This window comes from Dendrobates tinctorius, unplaced genomic scaffold (genome assembly GCF_039654945.1).
Source record: "Dendrobates tinctorius isolate UK_male_01 unplaced genomic scaffold, ASM3965494v1 ptg000143l, whole genome shotgun sequence".
In the NCBI taxonomy this organism is placed as follows: domain Eukaryota; kingdom Metazoa; phylum Chordata; class Amphibia; order Anura; family Dendrobatidae; genus Dendrobates; species Dendrobates tinctorius.
Genome location: NW_027361810.1, coordinates 40,625,414 through 40,652,043, shown reverse-complemented (window position 1 = coordinate 40,652,043; position 26,630 = coordinate 40,625,414). Strand labels below are relative to the sequence as shown.

The 26,630-nt window shown below is 42.0% G+C and overlaps 1 protein-coding gene across 1 annotated transcript in view; it reads left to right on the top strand.

The window, feature by feature from the left end:
- The first annotated feature begins 4,872 nt into the window (after positions 1-4,872).
- The window catches only part of LOC141049381 (bile salt export pump-like), a 120,302-nt gene continuing 98,544 nt past the window's right edge, over positions 4,873-26,630 (top strand). The window contains exons 1-2 of the mRNA XM_073545800.1: positions 4,873-5,009; positions 20,989-21,078. Coding sequence (XP_073401901.1) covers positions 21,009-21,078 — 70 coding nt within the window. The 5' untranslated portion in view covers positions 4,873-5,009; positions 20,989-21,008. The remainder of the gene's footprint in view (positions 5,010-20,988; positions 21,079-26,630) is intronic.

The window sequence follows — 26,630 nt, the reverse complement described above, 5'->3', positions numbered from 1 at the left end:
AAAAGAATGAGCATGCTGGTTTTTTCCGCCGTGGAAAAAAGCGCAGCATTAGCACGGCATGTGCGGAATGCCATAGGAATGCATGGGGTGCGTTCTGTACGAGTTTTTTAAACATTTTTGCCGCTTTTTCGTGCTGAAAATCACGGCAAAAACGCTTAAAAATCGCATCGTGGGCACACAGCCATAGTGTTGCAATTAATAAAATGTTGAATTTTAAAGTGTTGCGCATTTTCACTATCCACAAATGAATGCGTTTCTCTAGAATGCGTGCAAGTTCTGCATCTGGCTCCACCACAATGGTAAAAACCTGAGTTGTGTAACCAGGTGCGTTTTTCACTCTGAAAATCCAAAAAACTGGGAGAAATCATATTACCCAATGTAGCTGCTTTTTTGGCAACAATACAGTTGTGGCCAAAAGTATTGACACCCCTGCAATTTTGTCAGATAATACTCAGTTTCTTCCTGAAAATGATTGCAAACACAAATTGTTTGGTATTATTATCTTCATTTAATTTGTCTTAAATGAAAAAACATAAAAGAGAATGAAGCAAAAAGCAAAACATTGATCATTTCACACAAAACTCCAAAAATGGGCCAGACAAAAGTATTGGCACCTTCAGCCTAATACTTGGTTGCACAACCTTTAGCCAAAATAACTGCGACCAACCACTTCCGGTAACAATCAATGAGTTTCTTACAATGCTCTGCTGGAATTTTAGACCATTCTTCTTTGGCAAACTGCTCCAGGTCCCTGATATTTGAAGGGTGCCTTCTCCAAACTGCAATTTTTAGATCTCTCCACAGGTGTTCTATGGGTTTCAGGTCTGGACTCATTGCTGGCCATCTTAGAAGTCTCCAGTGCTTTCTCTCAAACCATTTTCTAGTGCTTTTTGAAGTGTGTTTTGGGTCATTGTCCTGCTGGAAGACCCATGACCTCTGAGAGAGACCCAGCTTTCTCACAGTGGGCCCTACATTATGCTGCAAAATTTGTGGGTAGTCTTCAGACTTCATAATGCCATGCACACGGTCAAGCAGTCCAGTGCCAGAGGCAGCAAAGCAACCCCAAAACATCAGGGAACCTCCGCCATGTTTGAATGTAGGGACCGTGTTTTTTTTTTTGAATGCCTCTTTTTTTTTCCTGTAAACTCTATGTTGATGCCTTTGCCCAAAAAGCTCTACTTTTGTCTCATCTGACCAGAGAACATTCTTCCAAAACATTTTAAGCTTTTTCAGGTAAGTTTTGGCAAATTCCAGCCTGGCTTTTTTATGTCTCGGGGTAAGAAGTGGGGTCTTCCTGGGTCTCCTACCATACAGTCCCTTTTCATTCAGACGCCGACGGATAGTACGGGTTGACACTGTTGTACCCTCGGACTGCAGGGCAGCTTGAACTTGTTTGGATGTTAGTCGAGGTTCTTTATCCAACATCCGCACAATCTTGCGTTGAAATCTCTTGTCAATTTTTTTTTCCCGTCCACATCTAGGGAGGTTAGCCACAGTGCCATGGGCTTTAAACTTCTTGACACTGCGCACGGTAGACACAGGAGCATTCAGGTCTTTGGAGATGGACTTGTAGCCTTGAGATTGCTCATGCTTCCTCACAATTTGGTTTCTCAAGTCCTCAGACAGTTCTTTGGTCTTCTTTCTTTTCTCCATGCTCAATGTGGTACACACAAGGACACAGGACAGAGGTTGAGTCAACTTTAATCCATGTCAACTGGCTGCAAGTGTGATTTAGTTATTGCCAACACCTGTTAGGTGCCACAGGTAAGTTACAGGTGCTGTTAATTACACAAATTAGAGAAGCATCACATGATTTTTCGAACAGTGCCAATACTTTTGTCCACCCTCTTTTTTATGTTTGGTGTGGAATTATATCCAATTTGGCTTTAGGACAATTCTTTTTGTGTTTTCTCATTTAAGACAAATTAAATGAAGATAATAATACCAAAGAATTTGTGTTTGCAGTCATTTTCAGGATGAAACTGAGTATTATCTGACAAAATTGCAGGGGTGTCAATACTTTTGGCCACAACTGTATGACAGCCTTCTGAAAGAATAGCTGACAGTGTGTCATCTTCATATAAAATGCCGATATTCCTCCAAAATATTTGTTTAATGGCACTGAATTGAGGGCTATAATTGATAGAGCAAACCAATTTTTTGCTTTTCATACTATTGGTATTATTGGCAGCATAATTAGTTTTTGATGTCAATAATTCCTCTCGCTTTTTATTGTAAACAAATTTTTTTCGCTCGTTCAAGTGACCAATGAGGATTGCCTCTCCTCCTAAGTCTTTCACAACATGAGTGAATTTCTTGTGCTAATGTACCTTTATCACTGCAATTCCTAGTTATCCTGGTAAGTTCACCAACTGGAATTGCCTTGATGGTAAGGTGAGGATGGCTACTCGTAGCATGTAAAATATTGTTTCCAGCCAGAGGCTTACAATAGGTGGAAGTGACAATAGAAGAACCTGCAAATCCTTGTAACTTTAAATCCAAGAATGAAATACAGGTTGGATCGGTTTGATAAGTGAAACACAAGTTAAAATTATCACTATTCAAATACCCGACAAATTCTGGTATGGCAGATACATCCCCACTCCAAATAATGAGTGCGTCATCAATGTATCTTCCATACCAGAAGATGTCAGGTACTGTACGAATCGATTCTCAATAGTGTACAAAAATTGTTCCTCCCAGTATTCCATAACTAAATTGGCAATTGAAGGGGAATGTTTTCCCCTCATTGATACTCCTTTACACTGGAGGAAATATTGTTGATTGAACAAAAAATAGTTGTGCTTCATGATGAAACAAATTGCAAGAATGATGTATTCTCACAAGTCCTTAGTGTAATCACTATATTTGTCCAAATGAAATTGCACTGCATCAATCATTACATGCTGTGGTATAGATGTATACAGTGCAACTACGTCACATGCCAGACAATGGAAATTTTTCCTCCAAGTAATACTAGATAATTGATTTAATACCTCCTTTGAATCTTTCAAAAAAACAGCCGTACGAATGCAAAGAGGCTACAAAAGGGAATCTAACCAATGGCTGAGATGTTCTCTTAATGAGCCAATGCCCGAAACTATAGGAAGCATAGGAGGAGTTTTAATTCCCTTGTGCACCTTAGGCAGAGCGTATAAAATGGGAATTACTGGATGTTCAATTTTAATATATTCAGATTGAGTTTTGGTGAGTATCCCAAGTGCGAGTCCCTCATCAACAAAACAAAATAGTTCTTTTTGAAATTTCCCTGTCGGATCTGTTGCCAATTTTACATAAGTGGAATCATCCTTCAGAAGAGTTTCAATCTGCTGTATATACATATCAGTATCCATCACTACTGTAAATCCACTCTTATCAGCTTTTTTTTACTTTAATTTGAGGCATATTTTTAATTTCTTCCAGCGCTCTGCGCCGCTTGAAGTTCAAATTACTGTTCCCTGTTTTACTAAGGGCAGATTGATAGAGTGATCTGAGATCTCGTTCCATAGTGCATTGAAATTTTTCCATGCAGTCCACCCTAGAGTGGACTGGATAATAATGTGGATTTTTAGTCAACAGGTGTTGAGCCTGATACACTGATTTATTTAATCCTGCACTTTCTCTATTTAACTCCTCCAAATTTTTCAGTGCAATTTGTTCATCAAACATTAGGTTGCCTTGGAAAAAGAACAAATTGTTCGAAACGTGTTGCTACTGCTACTTCGCACTGATGCGGCTTGTCCGTTGATCTCTGCTTTTATGCCCGAATAAACTTTTTGTATATTTTGGAAGCTGGATTTTTCTGTTCTTTGGATTTCTTCATGTGTGACTACACGGGATCCGTGCTTCCACGCACCACCAGCCAAGACAGGTGAGCTAGTTATTTACCCTATTGCACATGGCAGACTGCCTATATTTGACAGAACTGGGATGATTATGCAAATGACACCCTGATTAAATCCTGATCAGAGTTTGATCAGAGTGTGATCTGATTCTTTTGGATGAGGAGAAGATGGAGAAAAAATGTCTCCATCTTCTCTATTCTGTGCAGAAATTCGACTGCACTCAAATGTCATCCGATCATAGTCTGATGTTTCCCATGCACTCAATGATTGGCATGCTGAGTGCGATCCAAATATCAAATCAAACTAGGGCATGCTCTGTTCAAGGAAAAAAATCCAACATATGCACGGCCTCATAGGATAGCATTGGTCCGAGTGCGATCTGAAGTTTTGTGGAATCGCACTCGGGCAGCAAATACGCTTGAATGCACCCAGGATTAGAATGGAAGAAAAAGACCTGATTGATGCACTTTTTTTATTCCATTCTAAAAATGGACAAATACTGGAAGACAGACTGATCCCCCTAATTCTTTTTCCATCATCCATCATCCATCCATTATCATCTTTACTCCAAACAGAAATGTGAATCTCGCCTAAGGGTTTATCCAAATACAGACCCCCTTTGAGAGATTTAAGGCTCTTTAGATGAAGCAGTGGTATTGCATATCGATGTCCCACCATGGCCCAAGGTTTCTAACCAACCATTACTTTGCAATTCGCCTTACTGTCAAGTTAGTTCACAACTCAGATAAATCCAGCAGAGGTAACCGGTTTTGTGTTCAGTGCCATTAATACAACCGGGGCAATGTAACGAAGGTCACTGTCAAAAAATTCACTTTAAAAAAAAATCATTTTTGGATTTGTGAATGTTTTGACTCTCATAGGAGCTTCGTATAATGAAAGGAGAGTGGCTGGAAAGTTATGACCAATCAGTGATACGCATACAGGGATTTTCACCCCATAAGCAGAAAAGTCATTGAACTATCAGAGAAGTGTTCGTCCGGCCATTTACCTTTCTGCAAACATCAAGTATACCCTTTAAAACTTCACTTCTTACTACAGCACTGTCACTCTCAGTCCTGGTAACCGCTATGGACAGGCTGCTCTCCCTCTCATAAATCTCAAGAAAACTTACTTTATAGGAGTCCAGTTTGGATTACAGTGCAGGTAATTTTGTTTTACATTTTATTCTTTGTTTTTTTTTTACTTTTTCATTCTGTATTTTTATTTTTACATACTAGCTGTTGTATTCGAGATATTAATTTCTATTTATTTTCATTTGCAAATATTATGCTTAATTTTTATATATGGTATATTGATCAATATGATTATTTTTAATTGGTATCGTGAATATTTATTGTTAATTTTTAATACACGCTCCATCAATGTACACAAGATTTTATACATTTTTCAAAGCGAATCATTCTCACATCGCGAATCTCCAACCTATTTATGGCTACTGAAGAGCTACAACATCTACATGAGTTCAGCTGTTAATTCCGGCATTTAATCTCTCTGTTATGGTGACTCATAGTCTCTTTTTGAGAATCATCTGGGAAAGAATGGATGCATAATGCGCATTGTTATTAAAGATTTGCATTGCCAATGGACGTTAATTGCTGCTAATATCAAAACTGGTGAATTTCTTCACTTCGGACCCTCCAGGTTTGATGCCTGGGCTAGACTGGATTACGTTGCGCTTATGGCCCCATATTTCACAACTGCTGAGGGAAGTAAACTCTGATGAGTTTTGGGCAAATTAACTGTTGGACGTTGACTAAATCTAGTTATTATTATTATTTGAAGCCAGGTTGTGCCACAACTCTGCTGAGATTAAGTTGTCCCATATCGGTCACTTTTCCTTTTGGGATTTGCAAATTTAATTTCCCATCACATGCACCATTTTTTATAACCCTAATGGAAGCCATTATCCTACACACCAGGTGTGGGGAACCTCAGGTCCTCGGGCCATTTACTTCCCGTGATTACCTTTTCTCCGGCCCATGAGCAGGGGGACCATAGTACTTGGGCCGGCAGATGTGTCTTGATGGCCACCGGTCCATTAATTTCTTCTTGATTTGTGAACTAATGTCACTATTGAACCCCGATGAGCGTGACATTAAAGATTACATACTGACATCAGCGGAAGCGTCCAGACTTACTTTTTGAGTGGAGTTAGTGCACAATTTGTATGGCCCCCGAAGGATGACTTACATATCCAAAGGGCCCTTTGCAGAAACAAGGTTCCCCACATCTGCTGCACACCTCTGAGGAGCTATCAAAAGTCACTGGTCAAATTTTGCCATCCAACGAATTTTGCATGCAGACGTAGATGAAGTAAAGTCCTTGCAGTTGCTATTGTTTTCAGTACAAATGTTAGTGACCCTGAGTTTCTGGACAAGAGCCATCAATGATCATGGTCAGTCCACGCTCAACAAATCCAGTATCTGTCATTGTCACTGTAATGGGCTGCTTGCTGCAGTTTTGTGAAAATCACTGTTTCCTCTCGTGCTGATCTACCAGTTTTCTGAGCTTTGTGTAACCTTTCCCACACCACTGATTGACAGCTTTGTGTACACTGTGCATAGGCAGAAATCTGCTAGTCAGTGCTGGGAGTGGAGTTATACAGAGCTTAAGAATATGGAGGACTAAATGGCAGCAGGTTTTCTAGTCTTTCAGTAATAAGCTTCTGCTGACAAAACTGTGATTTTATCAAAACTATATCAGGTCATTAAGTAAGTTACACATCGCTGGAATAAGGATCTCTCACTCTACATTATGCTGCTGTCAGACTAGATGGAAAAATTCTGCTAATAAATTCCCTTCAAACTTGTTCAGAGGCAGCAGAAGCATGGAGGACAATATATAGCACTTTAGAAAGCATTATTCAATAATACTGGGCAATGTAGCTGTGAATGCAGATTTGGGGTGAGATATAACACTTACTAGAAAGCAGCAGCACAGTCAGTTTTCTTCCCTCCTCAATCTGCTCACCCCTCTCAGTAGACGTCATTAGGCAGATGTGATCTGTTCCCTCAGTGAGCTGGAAGTCTCTCTTGTCTTAAGCAGGACAGATTTGCATTATTTGATGGAATAAATTGTAAGCTCAGGAGGCAGAGAAGAGGAGAAATGGCTCTTAAGTGGAGAAAGAGTAATTTTTCTCTCTTCAGATATTTTACAAAGCTTCTTATATTCACTTGTACTATTACATCGTTTTAATTGTAATATTACAAATGTGAACATATCAGTCAAATTTTGTCAAAATATTGCCCTTTGTTTTACTTCATACATTTATTGCAGCTTGATTTGGAGAGAAAATATGAGATTGCCATAAGGAGATTGAGTGACCAGTCATATGTGCCGTCAGTGCTGATCATCACTTTGGTGTTGTCTTTACCTTTTTTGCATTTAGTATTAGTTGCTCCCCAGGGATTAATCCTGATTTCGGGGGATTAATGAATTTGGCTCTGTATAGTTGGTATGGACCCCGTTAGAGGTGGTTGTATGAGCGGATAGTTGTTTTTATTTGCTGAGGGATGTATTTTATAAAGAAATGTGATTTCCTGTATCATGCAGGCTATAATGTCATCTGAGGAAGGCTTGAGCGTTAGACACAGAGGTAATTTTTTAAGGGATTATATGTGCAAAAATGACTTTCAAATAATATTATATATATATATATTTCCTTATTTTTGGTAATCTTTTTTAAAAATTTTCCATGTCACTATCTAAATAAACTAAACTAGAAAGTTTACAATTTTCCCACTGGCCTCTAACTAGAGGTGAGCGAACCTGAACTGTAAAGTTCAGGGTTCGTACCGGACACTAGGTGCTAAACTCCAAACACGGACTTCTCATGGAAGTCCATTTTACAGCTCTGGGGGAGCCTTGGGAGGAGAAAGAGAGATCTCAAACGTTCAGGTCCCCATTGATTTCATTGAGGTTCGGGTTCTGGTTCAAGTTCGGCTACAGTTCTGGTGCCCGACCTGAACTTTGGACTACAGTTTGGTCTAGTACCAGAACCCGAACTTCAACGAGTCCCCTCATCCCTATCTCTAACCCTTAGGATAGACTCATACTTCTTATTCTGTACTGATGACTTTTCAGTAGTCTCATTATCATCACAGGTTTACAGTGAAAAGTATACACAGTAGATAAGACAGGATTTACCATTCACAACAGGTGATGGTCACAGCTCACCTCCTCACTTTGACCAAATTAAACCATGCTCAGATAACATGTACTTACAAACAAATATGGTCTGTGTCAGTCTATGTATGCTAGTGTTCATGTAAAGAAGAGGAACTTGTGAGCTAGTGTGAAAATTGGAAGATTTATATCTATCTATCTATCTATCTAAGTAAATGGAAAAAAAACAGGCAGCACTCCAGTGAAAGGAAAAATTGTGGACTTTAATCCAGCACCAAGTGGTGCAATGTTTCGACCTCACAGCCCGGTCTTTGACAAAGAACTGGAGCGCTGCCTGTTTTTTTTTTCATTTATATTTTGAGTTGGACAACCGCATTACTCAGGAAGTATTGCACCCAAAATCTGCTCAAGTTTGTGCTGCTGTCTGCTTTTCTCTATCTATTTATCTATCTATCTATCTATCTATCTATCTATCCCATATTTATCTCTCTATATCTAACACATTCCCTCGGTCAGTACAGAATGATAATCATGGATGTCCTATCTGTCGGATACATTTGTCACCTATCCTATATAGATATATACTGTATATACAGAGAAAAAAAAAAAAAACACACCAACACTTGATGTAATATTATAATATATTATAATAAACCAATCAATTATAAATAATAATAATAGTAATAATAAAATATACCAACAGTGTTCAGTGAAATTAGTGATTACACACTATTGAAGATAGAATACACCAACCAACCAATCAAAAGACCTCTTAACCATAGAAAACCAGACAGGGTGTACTTATTAAATATTATTTTATTTTATTTATATTGTATAGGTGGTTATATTAAAACCAATTAAAAACAAAAAAATGCACGTATAGGAACAATGAAACAAAATTGTAAAAAGTAATAAGACCCAACTTATATATCTAATATGTATACCTCATATATTATAAAATAACAATTTTCCAAAAAGATTGTAGAAAAGTGCAAAAATACATAAAAATAATTATAATACCATAAAAAATAAATAAATAACAATCATAAAAAGTGCAATGTGCAATGTGCAAAATTGTCACATAGTGATATCATATGCAAAAAATAAAAAAACACAAGTGCCTTTAAAACATCAGTTGTGTATATTCACAAAGTTTTTCACATATCCACAATAAAGTGCAGAGTGCCTGTGCAATGAGAGCCATGCACAATATATGGAGCAAACAGTGCCTCCTTTCCTTTGGAAAATTGCAACTATTCATATATAGAGAGGTATAACATAAAGAGATCTTTACTAGAGTTGAGCGACTTTTGGTTTTTTAGGGTCGCGTTTCGTTTCGTGAAACCCGACTTTTCCAAAAGTCGGGTCGAGCAAGATCGTCCGATTATAGGGAAAAGTCGGGGTCGTCCCGAAACACGAAACCCAATGTAAGTCAATGGGGAATAAAAGTCGGCAGTGAGAGGAGGACAGGAAACACACCTACAGTGCCCATTTGAATGCCAAAAGCATCAATTCTTCTTACTTAAGCTTGTCAACCTTAATTAACTTCATAATACAAGTTACGCACTGAAAAATGGGGGTTATTTGGCTAAAGTTGTGGGGGGGGAGGGCTGGCTGCAGGTTTTCATGTGCCCTGGGCGAAAGAGCGCCCCTTTAACACATACCACAACTCATCATGCTCCGATACGGCAGATAAATAGCGGTATAGTACAATGAAAAATACCTCACTTTTTACATCTCATGACGAGGCCCATCTATTTCTCCATACAGAATCATTGGTCCCATATAATGTTTGAAACAGTATATGATGAGCTCCACATAATGCTACAGTATATGTTGGTCCCCATGGATGAAGCTCCACTGTCTTATGGGCCCAAATAATGCTCCAAACATAATGGGCCCCATTTCTAATGCTCTAGTGTATAATGGGCCCTGTAAATGCTGCTCCAGTGTCTGATGTCCACCTTTGGAATGTTCCAGTGTATGGTGGGCCCCATCTATCATTCTCCAGAGTATAGTGCTCCCCAAAAATTGTTGTCCCAACATTGAAAACAATCAAATAAGTCTCCTCGCTAGGGAATCCCTGTACTTGTCTGGACAGGTGCTATAGCTTGCTTAACAGCTCGCCAGCCGTTCTCACGCCCAGTATGGATTGCACGTGATTGCACAAAGGTTAGAAAGGGTACCGTATCCCTGGATAACATGTATGGATAGCGTACACATTCAAAATATATGTCTCAGGAGGCAGGCTCAGACGGTGTTAGGCCCAGTATGGATTGCACGTGATTGCACAAAGGTTAGAAAGGGTACCGTATCCCTGGATAACATGTATGGATAGCGTACACATTCAAAATATATGTCTCAGGAGGCAGGCTCAGACGGTGTCAGGCCCAGTATGGATTGCACGTGATTGCACAAAGGTTAGAAAGGGTACCGTATCCCTGGATAACATGTATGGATAGCGTACACATTCAAAATATATGTCTCAGGAGGCAGGCTCAGACGGTGTTAGGCCCAGTATGGATTGCACGTGATTGCACAAAGGTTAGAAAGGGTACCGTATCCCCGGATAACATGTATGGATAGCGTACACATTCAAAATATATGTCTCAGGAGGCAGGCTCAGACGGTGTTAGGCCCAGTATGGATTGCACGTGATTGCACAAAGGTTAGAAAGGGTACCGTATCCCTGGATAACATGTATGGATAGCGTACACATTCAAAATATATGTCTCAGGAGGCAGGCTCAGACGGTGTCAGGCACAGTATGGATTGCACGTGATTGCACAAAGGTTAGAAAGGGTACCGTATCCCCGGATAACATGTATGGATAGCGTACACATTCAAAATATATGTCTCAGGAGGCAGGCTCAGACGGTGTCAGGCACAGTATGGATTTGACGGCCCAGATTACACAGCGGAGGAGCAGGGAGAGGTAAAGATTGCAAATGCTGGGGCCCTGCCCAAGCAAGGGGGGCCCACTCGTGGGCGTCGGTACTGGCACTGGGCCCCTCATAGTACAGCGGTGTGTCTGACGGCGGGTGTGCACCACCACCGTCAGAGACACTTGATTGCACTATGAGGGACCCTGTGCCAGTGCCCGCGCCCAAGAGTCGGCCTACCCACCTTTCCTGGGCAACGGCACTCGCACCGTGTCGGGCGGTAGGTGGTGACCCCGGCCATGGGGGGGGAGGCAGCACAGTTAGGGAGTTTTAGAAAGTGGCATATGTTGATGTTGGACATTCAGCTGATGCAAAAGGCGAAATAGGTGAAGTACCAGGAAGAGGTGGACCAAAGCAAGCCATTTTTCTGTCACCCTATGTGTCATCAGGGGAAGGTGGGACAAAATCCTTGGAAACCTATGCGTGGTTCATTTTAATGAAGGTTAGATCATCCACATTTTGGGTTGACAGACGGGTCCTTTTTTCTGTCAGGATTGATCCAGCTGCACTGAAGACTCTTTCCGATAGCACACTTGCAGCTGGGCAAGCGAGCTCCTGTAAGGCATATTGGGCCAATTCAGGCCAGGTGTCCAGTTTAGCGGCCCAATAGTCAAAGGGGAATGACCTGTGTGGGAGAACATCGATATGGGAGGAAAAGTAGTTTGTAACCATAGTTGACAACTGCTGTCTCCTGTCACTTTCCATCGATGCAGTATTACCAGTTGTGTGAGCGGTATTTGAAAAATCAGTCCACAACATTGTCATGAAACCCCTGTCTCCAACGCCACTTCTGCTGTGTGCACCACGAACACCTCTGCCAAGCTGCCCCCGGCCCGTACGGCTCGTGTGAGAACCATCACCGCTGCTGTGTGCTGGGAATGCCTCAAGCAACCGATTTACCAGAGTTGCTTGTTTATTAGCCAATATTAGGTCAAGGTTCTCCTGTGGCATGATGTTTTGTAATTTGCCTTTATAGCGTGGATCCAGGATGCTGGCCGACCAGTAGTCGTCATTGTTCATCATTTTGGCAATGCGGGGGTCCCTTTTTAGGATCCGCAAGGCATAATCTGACATGTGGGCCAATGTTCCCGGTGTCAATGATGCACTGCGAGTGCTGGGTGGAGGAGCACTTTCTGGCAAATCCACATCCCTCCAGTCACGCACAAACCCTGTACCAGACCTTGCCACGCCAACATTTTCACTTGCCCCACGAGATGCATCCTCCTCCCCTAAGTAATCATCCCCATCATCCTCCTCCTCCTCCTCCTCTTCTTCCTCCACCTCGTCCAGGAGAGGTCCCTGAGCAGACAATGGCTGAATGTCATCAAGGATTCCCTCCTCCTCTTCCTCCTCATCAACATTGGCTGCAGACGCCTGCTCCTTAAGGTGCGTCAAAGTTTGCATGAGCAGACGCATAAGTGGGATGCTCATGCTTAGGATGGCGTCGTCTGCGCTTACCAGCCGTGTGCATTCCTCAAAACACTGAAGGACTTTACAAAGGTCTTTCAGCTTCGACCACTGCACGCCTGTCAACTCCATGTCTGCTCTCAAAGTGCCTGGCCGTGTATCCTCCCACAAATGCATTATGGCCTGCCTCTGCTCGCACAGCCGCTCCACCATGTGCAGGGTGGAGTTCCACCTTGTTGCAATGTCGATAATGAGGCGGTGGTTGGGAAGGTGGAGCAATCGCTGCAGCTTCTGCATACGAACGGAGTGTACAGGCGACCGGCGGATGTGCGCGCACAGTCTTCGCACCTTCTGGAGCAGGGCTGTTAACTCCGGATAATTTTTGAGGAAGCACTGCACCACCAGGTTCAAGGTGTGAGCCAAGCAAGGTATGTGGCTGAGTTTTGAAAGGGCTATGGCTGCCACAAAATTATGGCCGTTATCACTAACTACCTTGCCTGCCTCAAGATGTACACTGCCCAGCCATGACTCAGTTTGTCGCTTCAAGTACTCGGCCAGCACCTCGGCGGTGTGTCTGTCGCCCAAACACATCATCTGCAACACAGCCTGCTGACGCTTTCCACTAGCTGCTCGATAGGGGGACACATCGTGTGCAACAGTGGCAGCTGCAGATGGAGTGCTCGTACGACTGCGCTCTGTGGACGAGCTTTCGCTTCTGGAGGAGGAGGAGGAGGGTCGAACGCCTACAGCCAACTGTTTCCTATACCGTGGGCTAGGCAGCACTGTCCCACCACCGCTGTCCCCTGTGGACCCTGCATCCACCACATTAACCCAGTGCGCAGTGATGGACACGTAACGGCCCTGGCCATGCCGACTGGACCATGCATCAGTTGTGAGGTGCACCTTTCCGCTCACTGACTGCTTGAGTGCATGGACAATGCGGTCTTTCACATGATGGTGGAGGGCTGGGATGGCTTTGCGAGAGAAGAAGTGGCGACTGGGTAGGTCATAGCGTGGTACTGCATAGGCCATGAGTTCGCGGAAAGCTGTGCTTTCCACCAACCGAAAATGCATCATCTCAAACGAGATTAGTTTGGCAATGTGGGCGTTCAAACCCAGTGTACGCGGATGAGAGACTGAGTACTTTCTTGACCTACTCATAGTGTCTGGGAGGGTGAGCTGGACTTGAGAGCTGCATATGGTGGAAGTAGCGGTGGACAGGGCGGACTGAGAGAGGGTTGATGATGGTGATGGAGTTGGTGTTCTTTCTGATGGCCTAGAATCAGTCTTTCGTTGATATAACAGTGGGATTCCCTGACTGCTGTGGTCTTGCAACGACACCTCAACATTTGCTGCTGTGCTAACCGGTGTGCTTACAGTGGGGGAAACAATGTAGCGTTGCTGACTACCTTCATTGTGATCAGTTGCACATGTGGCACTTGAGGTTTGGTGTTGTGTCCACGCTTGCAAGTGCATGCTGGTTAAATGTCTAAGCATGCAACTGGTATTCAAATTTTTCAGATTTTTCCCTCGGCTAAAGGTCTTTGCGCACTTCTTACAGATAACCTTGGCCTGATCATGAGGATTATGTTCAAAAAAGTGCCACACTGCACTCTTCCTACTTTGGCAGACATTTTGCGGCCTAGCACGCTGTGATCTTTTGACCCTCTGGACAAGCTGTCCAGCAACTCTTTTGATGTTTGGAACCTGTCTTTGGAGTGCTCCGGGCCTGCCAGATAACAGCTGTTGCGATGTCGATGTCTGCTGTGGATGCTCCTCATCTGAGCTATTGGAAGCAGCACCCTCTTCCCCCAATGGATGCCAATCTGGGTCAACAACTGGGTCATCCATCACCTCCTCTTCTATGTCATGTGCACCTTTCTCTGTGTCACCGTGTATGGTGGTATAGTGTGCGGGAAGGGGCACCTGAGTCTCATCAGGGTCAAAATCTGGCTCTGTACACTGCGAGGACAATGTAGTGCTCTGAGTGAATGTACCAGCAGAATCATCCATCAGCGGCTGTGCATCAGTGCACTCCATGTCAGATTCATCTTGGCCTGGGTAATTCACCATTTCACTTGATAATCCAGGCATGGTATGTGAAAACAGCTCCATGGAGTAATCAGTAGTATGGCCTGCGTCATCCTTCAATCTTGGTTGGGGTGAAGGACACAAGGAAAGGTGTGGTTCATGAACATGAGCCTCCAATGACGACTCAGTGCTTTTACTTTTTACAACTTCAGAAGAGGAGGCGATAGAGCTGGAGGCTGAGTCAGCAATGTAAGACAAAACTTTTTCCTGATGCTCTGCCTTTAAAAGCGGTTTGCCAACTCCTAGAAAACTAAGCGTTCGAGGCCTTATGTAGCCAGACGATGACGCAGGGTCAGCACCTCCTGCATTCGGTCCTATTTTGCTCTTGCCACTACCATCAGATCCACCACCAACACCATCATTACCAGCTGCCAACCCCCGCCCAATTCCACGGCCTCTTCCACCAGCCTTCCTCATTTTTGGTAGAAATGTAGACAAAATCCAACAAACTATATAGTAATGTAAAACAAGGTACAAGGTGTCTATAGGACAGGGGAGATTTAGAATTTCTGCACACACTTGTGGACAGTGGACACTTTTGGATTGTGTGAGGCCCACTGATATCTGAGCGCTATGTGACAGGCTCGATGGCACAGCTGCCTGTGACCAAAGTGACGAGAGGATAATGGAGATTTTGAATCTCTGCGCACACTTTTGGACACTGGACACTTGTGGATTGTGTGAGGCCCACTGATATCTGAGCGCTATGTGACAGGCTCGATGGCACAGCTGCCTGTGACCAAAGTGACGAGAGGATAATGGAGATTTTGAATCTCTGCGCACACTTTTGGACACTGGACACTTGTGGATTGTGTGAGGCCCACTGATATCTGAGCGCTATGTGACACACTCGATGGCACAGCTGCCTGTGACCAAAGTGACGAGAGGATAATGGAGATTTTGAATCTCTGCGCACACTTTTGGACACTGGACACTTGTGGATTGTGTGAGGCCCACTGATATCTGAGCGCTATGTGACAGGCTCGATGGCACAGCTGCCTGTGACCAAAGTGACGAAAGGATAATGGAGATTTTGAATCTCTGCGCACACTTTTGGACACTGGACACTTGTGGATTGTGTGAGGCCCACTGATATCTGAGCGCTATGTGACACGCTCGATGGCACAGCTGCCTGTGACCAAAGTGACGAGAGGATAATGGAGATTTTGAATCTCTGCGCACACTTTTGGACACTGGACACTTGTGGATTGTGTGAGGCCCACTGATATCTGAGCGCTATGTGACACGCTCGATGGCACAGCTGCCTGTGACCAAAGTGACGAGAGGATAATGGAGATTTTGAATCTCTGCGCACACTTTTGGACACTGGACACGTGTGGATTGTGTGAGGCCCACTGATATCTGAGCGCTATGTGACAGGCTCGATGGCACAGCTGTGACAAAAGTGACTAGAGGATAAGGGAGATTGGATTGCTTTTAACAAAGCAGTTTGTGGAGCAGTGGGTAAACAGCAATGCCAGCGTGTCAGGAAGCCTTAAAAGGCAGCCCAACAACCAACACCACTGATACACCACAATATAGCCTCCCCTTGCACTGCACACACAGTGACTTGTGTGTTGTGCAGGCCAAATCGCTAGCAGCAGAAGCAGTTTTTTTGTCTTCTTCCCTGCCTAACGCTCTCCCTACAGAATCAGCAGCAACCTCTCCCTATACTAAGATCGGCAGAAGTAAGATGGCGGTCGCCGTGCACGCCCTTTTATACCCCCTGTGACGCCCACCAAAGCAAGCCAATCACTTGCATGCCCTTCTGAAAGATGGTGGTGACCCGTGCCTAGGTCATCACGTTGCCCACAGTGTCCGTGGATCCTGATTGGCAGAAAAAGAGCGCAAAACAAACTTTTGAAACGTGACTTTGGCGCGTAAGTCGCCGACCTCGTGGCCGACCTCATCCTAGGGTCAGGTTTTGTTTCATGAAACCCGACTTTGCCAAAAGTCGGCGACTTTTGAATTTTTTCGACCCGTTTCGCTCAACTCTAATCTTTACCTATAAGGGTCACCACGTCCCTATCACGCACTCCCTGACGCGCGTTTCGGAATCCTTCCTTCATCGGGGGGGGCTACATAATGGATCCGGGGGTTTTTTATATGTGGGCACTATCGGCGCCAGCCTGCTTATTGGCGCTGATTATGATAGCGGTGCTCCGGGTGTGGGGGTGGCGCATGCGTAGTCCGGAGGTCCCACAATCCCAAGCGCCGGACCACGTGACCGGAACACACAGGCACTGAGCCCGGCGTTGCCAAGATCACGAGGACGCGGCGAATCAGGACGTGGGACACGGAGCACGCATGCGCACCACCAGGAGCATCGCATCAATAGGATAAGGTGGAAATCACCAAAATCAATCCATTATATTATATCTATCAATTGATACAGAGGATAACATACATCTTACAAGGAGAATATGTGAATTCCAATACAATATATAATAACAAAGAAATATACAATATACAAAAATAAATAAACCTAATTTATATTGTTGAATTCATCAATAAATAATATAAGAATATATATATATAATTACATATTATAATAATAATAAATAACATAACAATTAATATAAAAATAATACACAGCCATGAATCAAACAAAATAAATAATAATAATAAATAATAATAATAATAAATAATAAAAAATAAAATATAAAAATTAATATTTGATACATAAATTGGGTCTTATTACTTTTTACAATTTTGTTTAATTGTTCCTATACGTGCACTTTTTTGTTTTTAATTGGTTTTAATATAACCACCTATACAATATAAATAAAATAAAATAATATTTAATAAGTACACCCTGTCTGGTTTTCTATGGTTAAGAGGTCTTTTGATTGGTTGGTTGGTGTATTCTGTATATACAGAGTGAGAGAGAGCAAAAAATTGGAACAGCACACATATAGAAGTACTATGGGTGCAGGGCCTCTCAGCATGGAGTCCCCTCTGTGCAAAAGGATATAAACACAGAAAAAAGAGGCAGCACTCCAGTATTTTCAAAAATACAAATGGGACTTTAATAGCCCCGGTGGCGTGTCGACGTTTCGGCTACAATGAGCCTTTCTCAAGCTTTTTGTTATGCCACCAGGCCTTTTAAAGTCCCTTTTGTAATGTTGAAAATACTGGAGTGCTGCCTATTTTTTTTTGCATTTATATATACAGCATATGTATAAACATATGTTATTTATAAGACACCCCTTAAAAGTATACCCACATAGCTAGAACAGAAAATCAATGCATGCTACCCCTTGACTGCCATCTGGCCACCTGTTTTACATTGGTCAGCTGAGGATGTCACAATATTGGCAGATTTCAATGGATAATTTATTGAAGCCTCCCCTTACAACTACTAGTTTAAAATGAAGCACTTGTTCTTTAATTTTTTTTTAAAAAAATGAAATGTTTTCTGTACAGTAATCTTAGGCTGGTTTCACATTAGCATTTGTGTGCGCAGCGTTTGATCCGCATAGATCCGCATTCTTCATGCGTACATATAGTTAACATGGTGTACGCAGGGACATGCGTTTTGCATGCGTTCGCATGCTTTTGCGTACGCATGCGTCTTTTCGCGGGGCGCGGCGAAGGCAACATGTTGCATTTTTTTAGGCATCAAAAACCCATCAAATATGCACAGGCATGCGCATGGAGATGACTGCATTAAAAATACGCATTACTGTGTATGGAAATGCATTGGTACCAAGGACATGCATATGCATGCGTTTGATACTCAGGCGTTATTCAACATACAAACAGTTGTGGCCAAAAGTATTGACACCCCTGCAATTTTGTCAGATAATACTCAGTTTCTTCCTGAAAATGATTGCAAACACAAATTCTTTGTTATTATTATCTTCATTTAATTTGTCTTAAATGAAAAAACACAAAAAGAATTGTCCTAAAGCCAAATTGGATATAATTCCACACCAAACATAAAAAGAGGGTGGACAAAAGTATTGGCACTGTTCGAAAAATCATGTGATGCTTCTCTAATTTGTGTAATTAACAGCACCTGTAACTTACCTGTGGCACCTAACAGGTGTTGGCAATAACTAAATCACACTTGCAGCCAGTTGACATGGATTAAAGTTGACTCAACCTCTGTCCTGTGTCCTTGTGTGTACCACATTGAGCATGGAGAAAAAAAAGAAGACCAAAGAACTGTCTGAGGACTTGAGAAACCAAATTGTGAGGAAGCATGAGCAATCTCAAGGCTACAAGTCCATCTCCAAAGACCTGAATGTTCCTGTGTCTACCGTGCGCAGTGTCATCAAGAAGTTTAAAGCCCATGGCACTGTGGCTAACCTCCCTAGATGTGGACGGAAAAGAAAAATTGACAAGAGATTTCAACGCAAGATTGTGCGGATGTTGGATAAAGAACCTCGACTAACATCCAAACAAGTTCAAGCTACCATGCAGTCCGAGGGTACAACAGTGTCAACCCGTACTATCCGTCGGCGTCTGAATGAAAAGGGACTGTATGGTTGGAGACCCAGTAAGACCCCACTTCTTACCCCGAGACATAAAAAAGCCAGGCTGGAGTTTGCCAAAACTTACCTGAAAAAGCCTAAAACGTTTTGGAAGAATGTTCTCTGGTCAGATGAGACAAAAGTAAAGCTTTTTGGGCAAAGGCATCAACATAGAGTTTACAGGAGAAAAAAAGAGGCATTCAAAGAAAAGAACACGGTCCCTACAGTTAAACATGGCAGAGGTTACCTGATGTTTTGGGGTTGCTTTGCTGCCTCTGGCACTGGACTGCTTGACCGTGTGCATGGCATTATGAAGTCTGAAGACTACCAACAAATTTTGCAGCATAATGTAGGGCCCAGTGTGAGAAAGCTGGGTCTCCCTCAGAGGTCATGGGTCTTCCAGCAGGACAATGACCCAAAACACACTTCAAAAAGCACTAGAAAATGGTTTGAGAGAAAGCACTGGAGACTTCTAAGGTAGCCAGCAATGAGTCCAGACCTGAATCCCATAGAACAACTGTGGAGAGATCTAAAAATGGCAGTTTGGAGAAGGCACCCTTCAAATATCAGGGACCTGGAGCAGTTTGCCAAAGAAGAATGGTCTAAAATTCCAGCAGAGCATTGTAAGAAACTCATTGATGATTACTGGAAGCGGTTGGTTGCAGTTATTTTGGCTAAAGGTTGTGCAATCAAGTATTAGGCTGAGGGTGCCAATACTTTTGTCTGGCCTATTTTTGGAGTTTTGTGTGAAATGATCAATGTTTTGCTTTTTGCTTCATTCTCTTTTGTGTTTTTTCATTTAATACAAATTAAATGAAGATAATAATACCAAAGAATTTGTGTTTGCAATAATTTTCAGGAAGAAACTGAGTATTATCTGACAGAATTGCAGGGGTGTCAATACTTTTGGCCACAATTGTATAGAAATCCCATGAGACACGCCCATTTAAGTCAGGTGTCAAATCAAACGCATACGCATAAACAACGCAAACGCATGCAAAAGCGCATACAGTACATACACATGCACACGCAGCGTTTTTCGCCCGTCATGCGTAAGATGTGCATGAAAAACTCTGCGTAAACATGCGTTTTGCATGCGTTTTTGCAAGCACTTGCGCATGCGGATGATACACTGAGGACTCAAACGCTAATGTGAACCTAGCCTTAGGGGTAATGTTTCTCCCTGCAGAGAGTGACATGTCAAGCATGCCGAGAAGAGGAGACTTTTAAGCCACAATGCTCCTCTGGGAAATATGCAAACTGTCTCTTCAGAGAGGAAGAGGACTAGAACGCTAGTGCCACCTATGGAAAGTAGCAATCCTAAAAGTCAAGGTCAACCTTTTAACGAGCATTGTGACATGACTTAGGGAAAAAGCCATAACCAAAATCTCAATTTGCAGACACTGAGTTTCGGGGTACTGCCCCTCATCAGTGCAGAGTGTAAGATCTGGTTTGTCTGTGTGAGAGGCGTCTGACTGGGATCCAAGGAGTAATGTTCCTCCTTGCGGAGAATGAGGAGACTTTTAAGCCGCAGTGTTCCTTTAGGTGGCACTAGAGTTCTAGTCCTCTTCTTCCCTGAAGAGACAATTTCCTTGTGGAGAGTGACATAACTGCCATGCCAGTGTAAGGAGACTTATAGGCCATGCAATGCTCTTCTGGGAAATTAAACATGATATACTGCATTAATTTTGGATTGTAGTCTTTCTGTATTTTAGATAAAAAGAGTGACCGTCCACCCCATACCTAATTATGAACATATAAATTGCTCTAGATATTTACCTTTCAGATGCTTTCTGGGTATAACCAACGATTACTATGCTTTTTATCATTATTGCAGTTCTGCAAGTTGCCTACAATGAGACTGGGAAGCTATATTGAGTATACGTCTTCCCTATTAAGTGTTATAACAGTATAAATGCACATTTGTAAATAAATCAATAGATAAGTCAGAGGATCATTCTGAAAATGGCTGTAAATTAATTGTTAAACTTTTTTTTTTGTATTCTGCTTACAAAGCAAATACTCATTCATTTATCAGTGTAATTGGCCATGAGATATATCGATGATATCATTTTGCAGGGTCGGAACAGGAAACCGCCATGTCAGTGACTCTAAAGAGCATCAAGAAACTTGGAAATGAGAATTCATCATTTGAGTCAGATGAATCAGGTACAGTAAATGAAGGATACATGTTCGTATTTATTTATTTGTTTTTTTATCTAATATTAATTAGCTCCCCCTAGTGGTGGCTGCACCCAGGAACATTTCTAACATTTAAAAATACATTTCTCATTTCTGTTCTAATAAATACTAGTATTCCCCCCAAAATAATTGCAGAACTTACTTTTTTAGAACACTGTGGTATACCTTCACTCTATTACTCCTCCTAGAAATATATGCACAAAATGGCAAGTGGGCATTATCATCAAACATCTTGGAGAACTAACCACAGATCTTCTGTGGCTGTCGGCTGCGCAAATCCTTTTGCCTCTTCATGTAATCCCAGACCAGACTGGATGATGTGAGATCAGGGCTCTGTGGGGCCAAATCATCACTTTGAGGCCTCCTTGTTCTTCCTACCACTGAAGATAGTTCTTAATGACATTGGTTGTATGTTTGGGGTCACTATTCCAGCTGCCAAATACATTTGGAGTGAACGAGATGCCTCCCTGATTATATTACATGATGGTGCAGTAAGTACTGTATATGTCTGTGTTTCTCAGCATTGAGGACACCATTAATACCGACCAAATCCACAACTCCATTTGCGGAAATAAAAAACTATATTTAGACCCAATTGAGAAAGATTCTCCCGAAAAACTATACAAACTACAAAAAAAAACCATGAGTAAAGGAGCCAAAATACAATTCTATAAACGTTATTAAAGACACATTGTATAAAAAAAGTATATGTAAGACATAAGTAACAGGAGATGTTAAAACAGAGGTTGACATTACAACAGGTGCCAATATTAGAGAGCCATAGTTGCCATGACCTAATTTACATAAATAAGAATATGCTAATCTCATATATAGACTAGTGTTAGACAAAAAAGAGGAATGCTGGCAGGTAGATCGAATATAAAGTACATGAATGGGTTTGACCTCACACTGATGGTATATTGTTAAACCCAACGTTGGCCACAGTAAAAATATTATTAAAACCCTTTACTTATAAAACATACCACTGATTCCCAGACATAGTAAACGCATAAAGGAAGACCTAAACACAGCATTATAAACAATCAAGTCTATTTATGAAAGCCCAGGAAATAATGTCCAACCGAGGTAGATTGTGGAACAAGTCCTACAGTATGAATAATCACAATAGAAAAGTCATAGATGTCAATGCAGGTATCCCATTAAATAAAACATTACCTATAAGGCATAATAAATATATGAAAAGAGAGGCAAACCCTATGTAAAGGTAAAACCAAAGAAGAACACCCCTGACGCGCGTTTCACATATGGCTTCTTAATCGTCATAAATATACTTTTTTGCAAAATGTGTCTTTAATAAAGTTTATTGAATTTTAATTTGGATACTCCTGGTATCCATTTGCTGAAATGCAGCCCAAAATTGCAAAGACCCTCCACCACGTTTCACTGCTGCTTGTACCGTTCTCCAGACCTAACGAACAAACTGACTTCTGTCAAAGCCAAATATTTCACATTTTGGCTCATCAGTACAGACCACCTGCTGACATTTCTCGTCACCCCAGTTCCTATATTTTCATACATATTTGAATCACTTGACCATACTGTAATTCTACCATGAAGTCTAGTGAAGAGCGAGTGTGCGCACCACTGCTCGATACTTGATTGAGCATCGAGGTGCTCGGGCCATGCTCAAGTCCCCGCCCCGCATGTTTCGTGGCTATTAGACAGCCAATAAACATGCAGGAATTACCTGCCATACACGGTAATGCCATAGCCATCTTGGCTCATAATTTTTAGAGGGTCATCAGGCTGCCCTCGCTACCACTACAATTCTCTTACTCTTAAATGTTTTGGAGCATTTGCACATTTTATGAGCGAAGGTAAATAGGTGGATAATAATTTTTAGAGGGTCATCATGCGGCCTCACTCATAATTTTTAGACAGTCATCATGCGGCCCTCGCTAATAATTTTTAGAGGGTAAATAGGCGAACTTCGCTCACAATTTTTAGAGGGCTATCAGGCAGCCCTCACTAATAATTTTTAGTGGGTCATCATGCACCCTCTCTTATAATTTTCAGAGGGTAAACAGGTGGTCCTCGCTCATAAATTTTAGTGGGCTATCATGCGGCCCTCGCTCATAAATTTTAGTGGGTCATCATGAGGCCCTCGCTCATAATTTTCAGATGGTAAACCGACGGCCCTCATTCATAATTTTTAGAGAGTCATCAGGATACTATGGCTCATAATTTCTAAAGGCTGATCATGCGACCCTCACTCTTAATTTTTCCATGGTGTGTATGATGCCCTCCTTCATAGTTTTTACAGGATGAGTATGAGGCCTACCTCTACAATTCTCTAAGGCCAGGTTCATATTGCGTTAGGGGGTGCGTTTAACGCATCCGTTACAAAGTGGCATTAACGCTATGTAACGGATGCGTTAACGCACCCATAGACTGCCATTATGTAGCGCATCGCTAACGCATGTCATAATCGGCATGCGTTAGCGATGTGCCATTATTCTGTGATGGACCCTTGGATGCGGTCTGCAGCGTTTGAGGGTCCGTCACCGCTAGCGCATAACGCGATCACAAATAAGGAGTTGCGTTAGCGCAGTCCATTTAACGCATGCGTTGAACGGACTGCTCTAACGCAGTATGAACCTGGCCTTACATGTGTTTATCCCCAAGGGTAAATGCTTTTTAGTGCTTGCACTTAGGGGCCCGTTACACATAGCGATATCGCTAGCAATATCGCTGTAACGTCACCGATTTTGTGACGTTATAGCGATATTGCTAGCGATATCGCTATGTCTGATACTTACCTCCGACCGGCTCCCCCGCTGCTCATCACTGGTCGCGCGAGAACGTCCTGGACCATTTCTTGTCGGGCGCTTCCTGCTGGGCTTCCTGTGGCACCGACGAGCGAACCGTGGACGCGGGTGGGAGGACGTCAGGATCACCGTGTCTGACACATAAGTAGCGACCCCTGCTATGTTGCTGGTGAGATCTGCCTGTGTGGCAGCTCACTAGCGACCACTTAGTGATGCACCAACGATCCATATCATTGTCGGGATCGCTAGTGCATTGCTAAGTGTTACGGTACCCTTAGTGCATAAGCTTTACCAGTCTAGGAATCCCACTCCTTAAAAATAGGAAAAAAATGTTATATGAGGCTCTCCTCTATGTGCCTTCCAGGGTGTATTGCGGTCCTTTCTTCTAATTTTCGGCAGCCCTTGCACTTCATGCTTAAGCTTTATGAGTCTAGAAGTCCCACTACCTAACAATTTTAACAGAATGTGTATAAGACCCTCCTTTATGTCTAATACAGGATTATCGGAGTAGCTCTTTCTTCTAATTTTTGGCAGTTATTGCATTGTCCGAATATTCTTTATGAGTTTCAGAGTCCCTCAGTCATAAAAAAAAATATGCTCCTGATCATGTCACATGCACCACGTGACCAGATAAGGCAGTACAATGCTAAAATTACATCTACCAGTGTCTAGGTGTAGTTTTAATTCCCCCTCTGCTATGTCATCTACTGAAGTCATAGGCGATGGGGAAATATGGTGAGAGAAGGCCCGGCTATTAAGGAGCAGGCGTTTTATTTTTCTCTCTCTTTAATTTTGTCTACCTAAAAAATAGGTATATATTGTTAGGGATTTTAGCAAACACATTAGTGGCATACTTTATGTGGGTGTAAACTTTTGCATAAAGTAAACTTTAACTGCCCTGTTTTTGATGATTTATCCATAGCATCTTAGCAAACAATGTGAATTTTCTGTGGGATTTTCATTATTAGCGACTCTGATAATTCTTTTTGGTGTTATCAAAAAGTACAAAACCATGACATTGAGACTGATGGCTACAAAATGTCCCATAAATATTTTTATGTAGGACCTTAAACACTGGAGTCTAAAAATTTAAGAGAACCCTCTCCTGATGACAATTCAAGTGCAATAATGACACTTAGAGATCTAAAAGGGAACTGCATTCATTGTAATGGCTGTAACATTTATTATAGATTTATAAACAATGGAGATGACGTACACACACATTTTTAACATATTTGTGCTTATACATTTTTTGGTAATATCTAAGGCTACACAGCTATTAATTATGGCTTTCCTATGAAACCTCTATCACTAGCTTTTTCTCACCATAAACAAACATTTTTATGTCAGTCTGAAATGAGTAGGTTGGTGACTGTGACGACCCAGCATTTAATCTTAATTATCCAATTTTCAGTAGGCCAGGAGGCATAGACTATTCTCGTTATGTTGACTTTTGAATTTATATGTTTTTTCTTTGGTTGGTCAAGAAACACAGACTATTTTTTGTATGAGCATTTAACGTTGACTTTTGAGTTGATGTTTCTTGTAACTTATTGTCTGTTATCTTGAATGAAGGGGACGCAGGGTAATGGAACAATAAATGTTTGTTAATATGTTGATTACACATTGTACCAGGCGAGCTAGTTTGTAGACCTGCAAAACAGAGAAGGATGAACTATGCAAATTGCTTAAATACTCAAACAATGAGAGTTTAACTCATTCCACATCCCCCTGACCTGTAGATGATGACCTGGGTTTCTATCGTTCCCAAGAGGAATCAACAGATAGGACAAACAAAACAATGCAATACTAAATACCATCCTAGAAGTGCTAGATAAATATCACAGTGCAGAATAAAATATTTCACCTGCAGCACCAAGCAAAACACAATGCAATACTAAATACCTCCACATGAGCTACATGCAGTGTATACCTCAGTGCAGCACTTAATACCTCTCCAGCAGTTCAAAGCATAACCACTGTGCAGCACAAAACATAACTCTTCTGCAGCACACCCTGACCATCACCCACATTGTCCCCATTTCTTTCCCATCCCAATTGGCAGCAGCATTGTCCCCCTTACCATACTAACCTCTAAGGAGAAACATTTTTTCCCTTGAAACACTTTCTCTTCTAATTGCAGCTATACGTCCCAGCTTTCAGCTCTTTTCAACTCTAGCAGCAGGATTTATTCAATCTCTTACAAACTATTGTTCCCTAAAGGCAGCCACACTTTCCCTATTCCTAGCCAATCCCAGACTGACAGAAGATGCTATTGGTAATATTGTAGATCTTCTAAAGCCTCCTATGTGCAGGGTCGTCAATATATATACTTCCCTATATAGAAAAGATACCAGTGGTAATGCCATATTGCATGTGGATAGTTGTCACCCGCCACATGTGATACGAAATTTACCGTTGGGTGAATTAATCCGTGCCAAAAGATCATGCTCTAATGACGCTCTTTATGAATCCGAGCGTCGTAAAATTTGCACCAGGCTATCAAAAAGGGGTTATAAGAACTGGATGTTAAATAGGGCTATTAAGAAAGTGGATAACAAAACTAGGAGTAGTTTATTGCAGAATGACATGGTACACACTAATCAAAATAAAAATATTCCCACTTTTTCTACCGCTTTCAGTTCAGATTACAAGGGTGTTATTAAAATCATAAATAAACATCTTCCCTTACTGCATCAAGATCCAGTCTTATCGCAGATATTGGCTGGT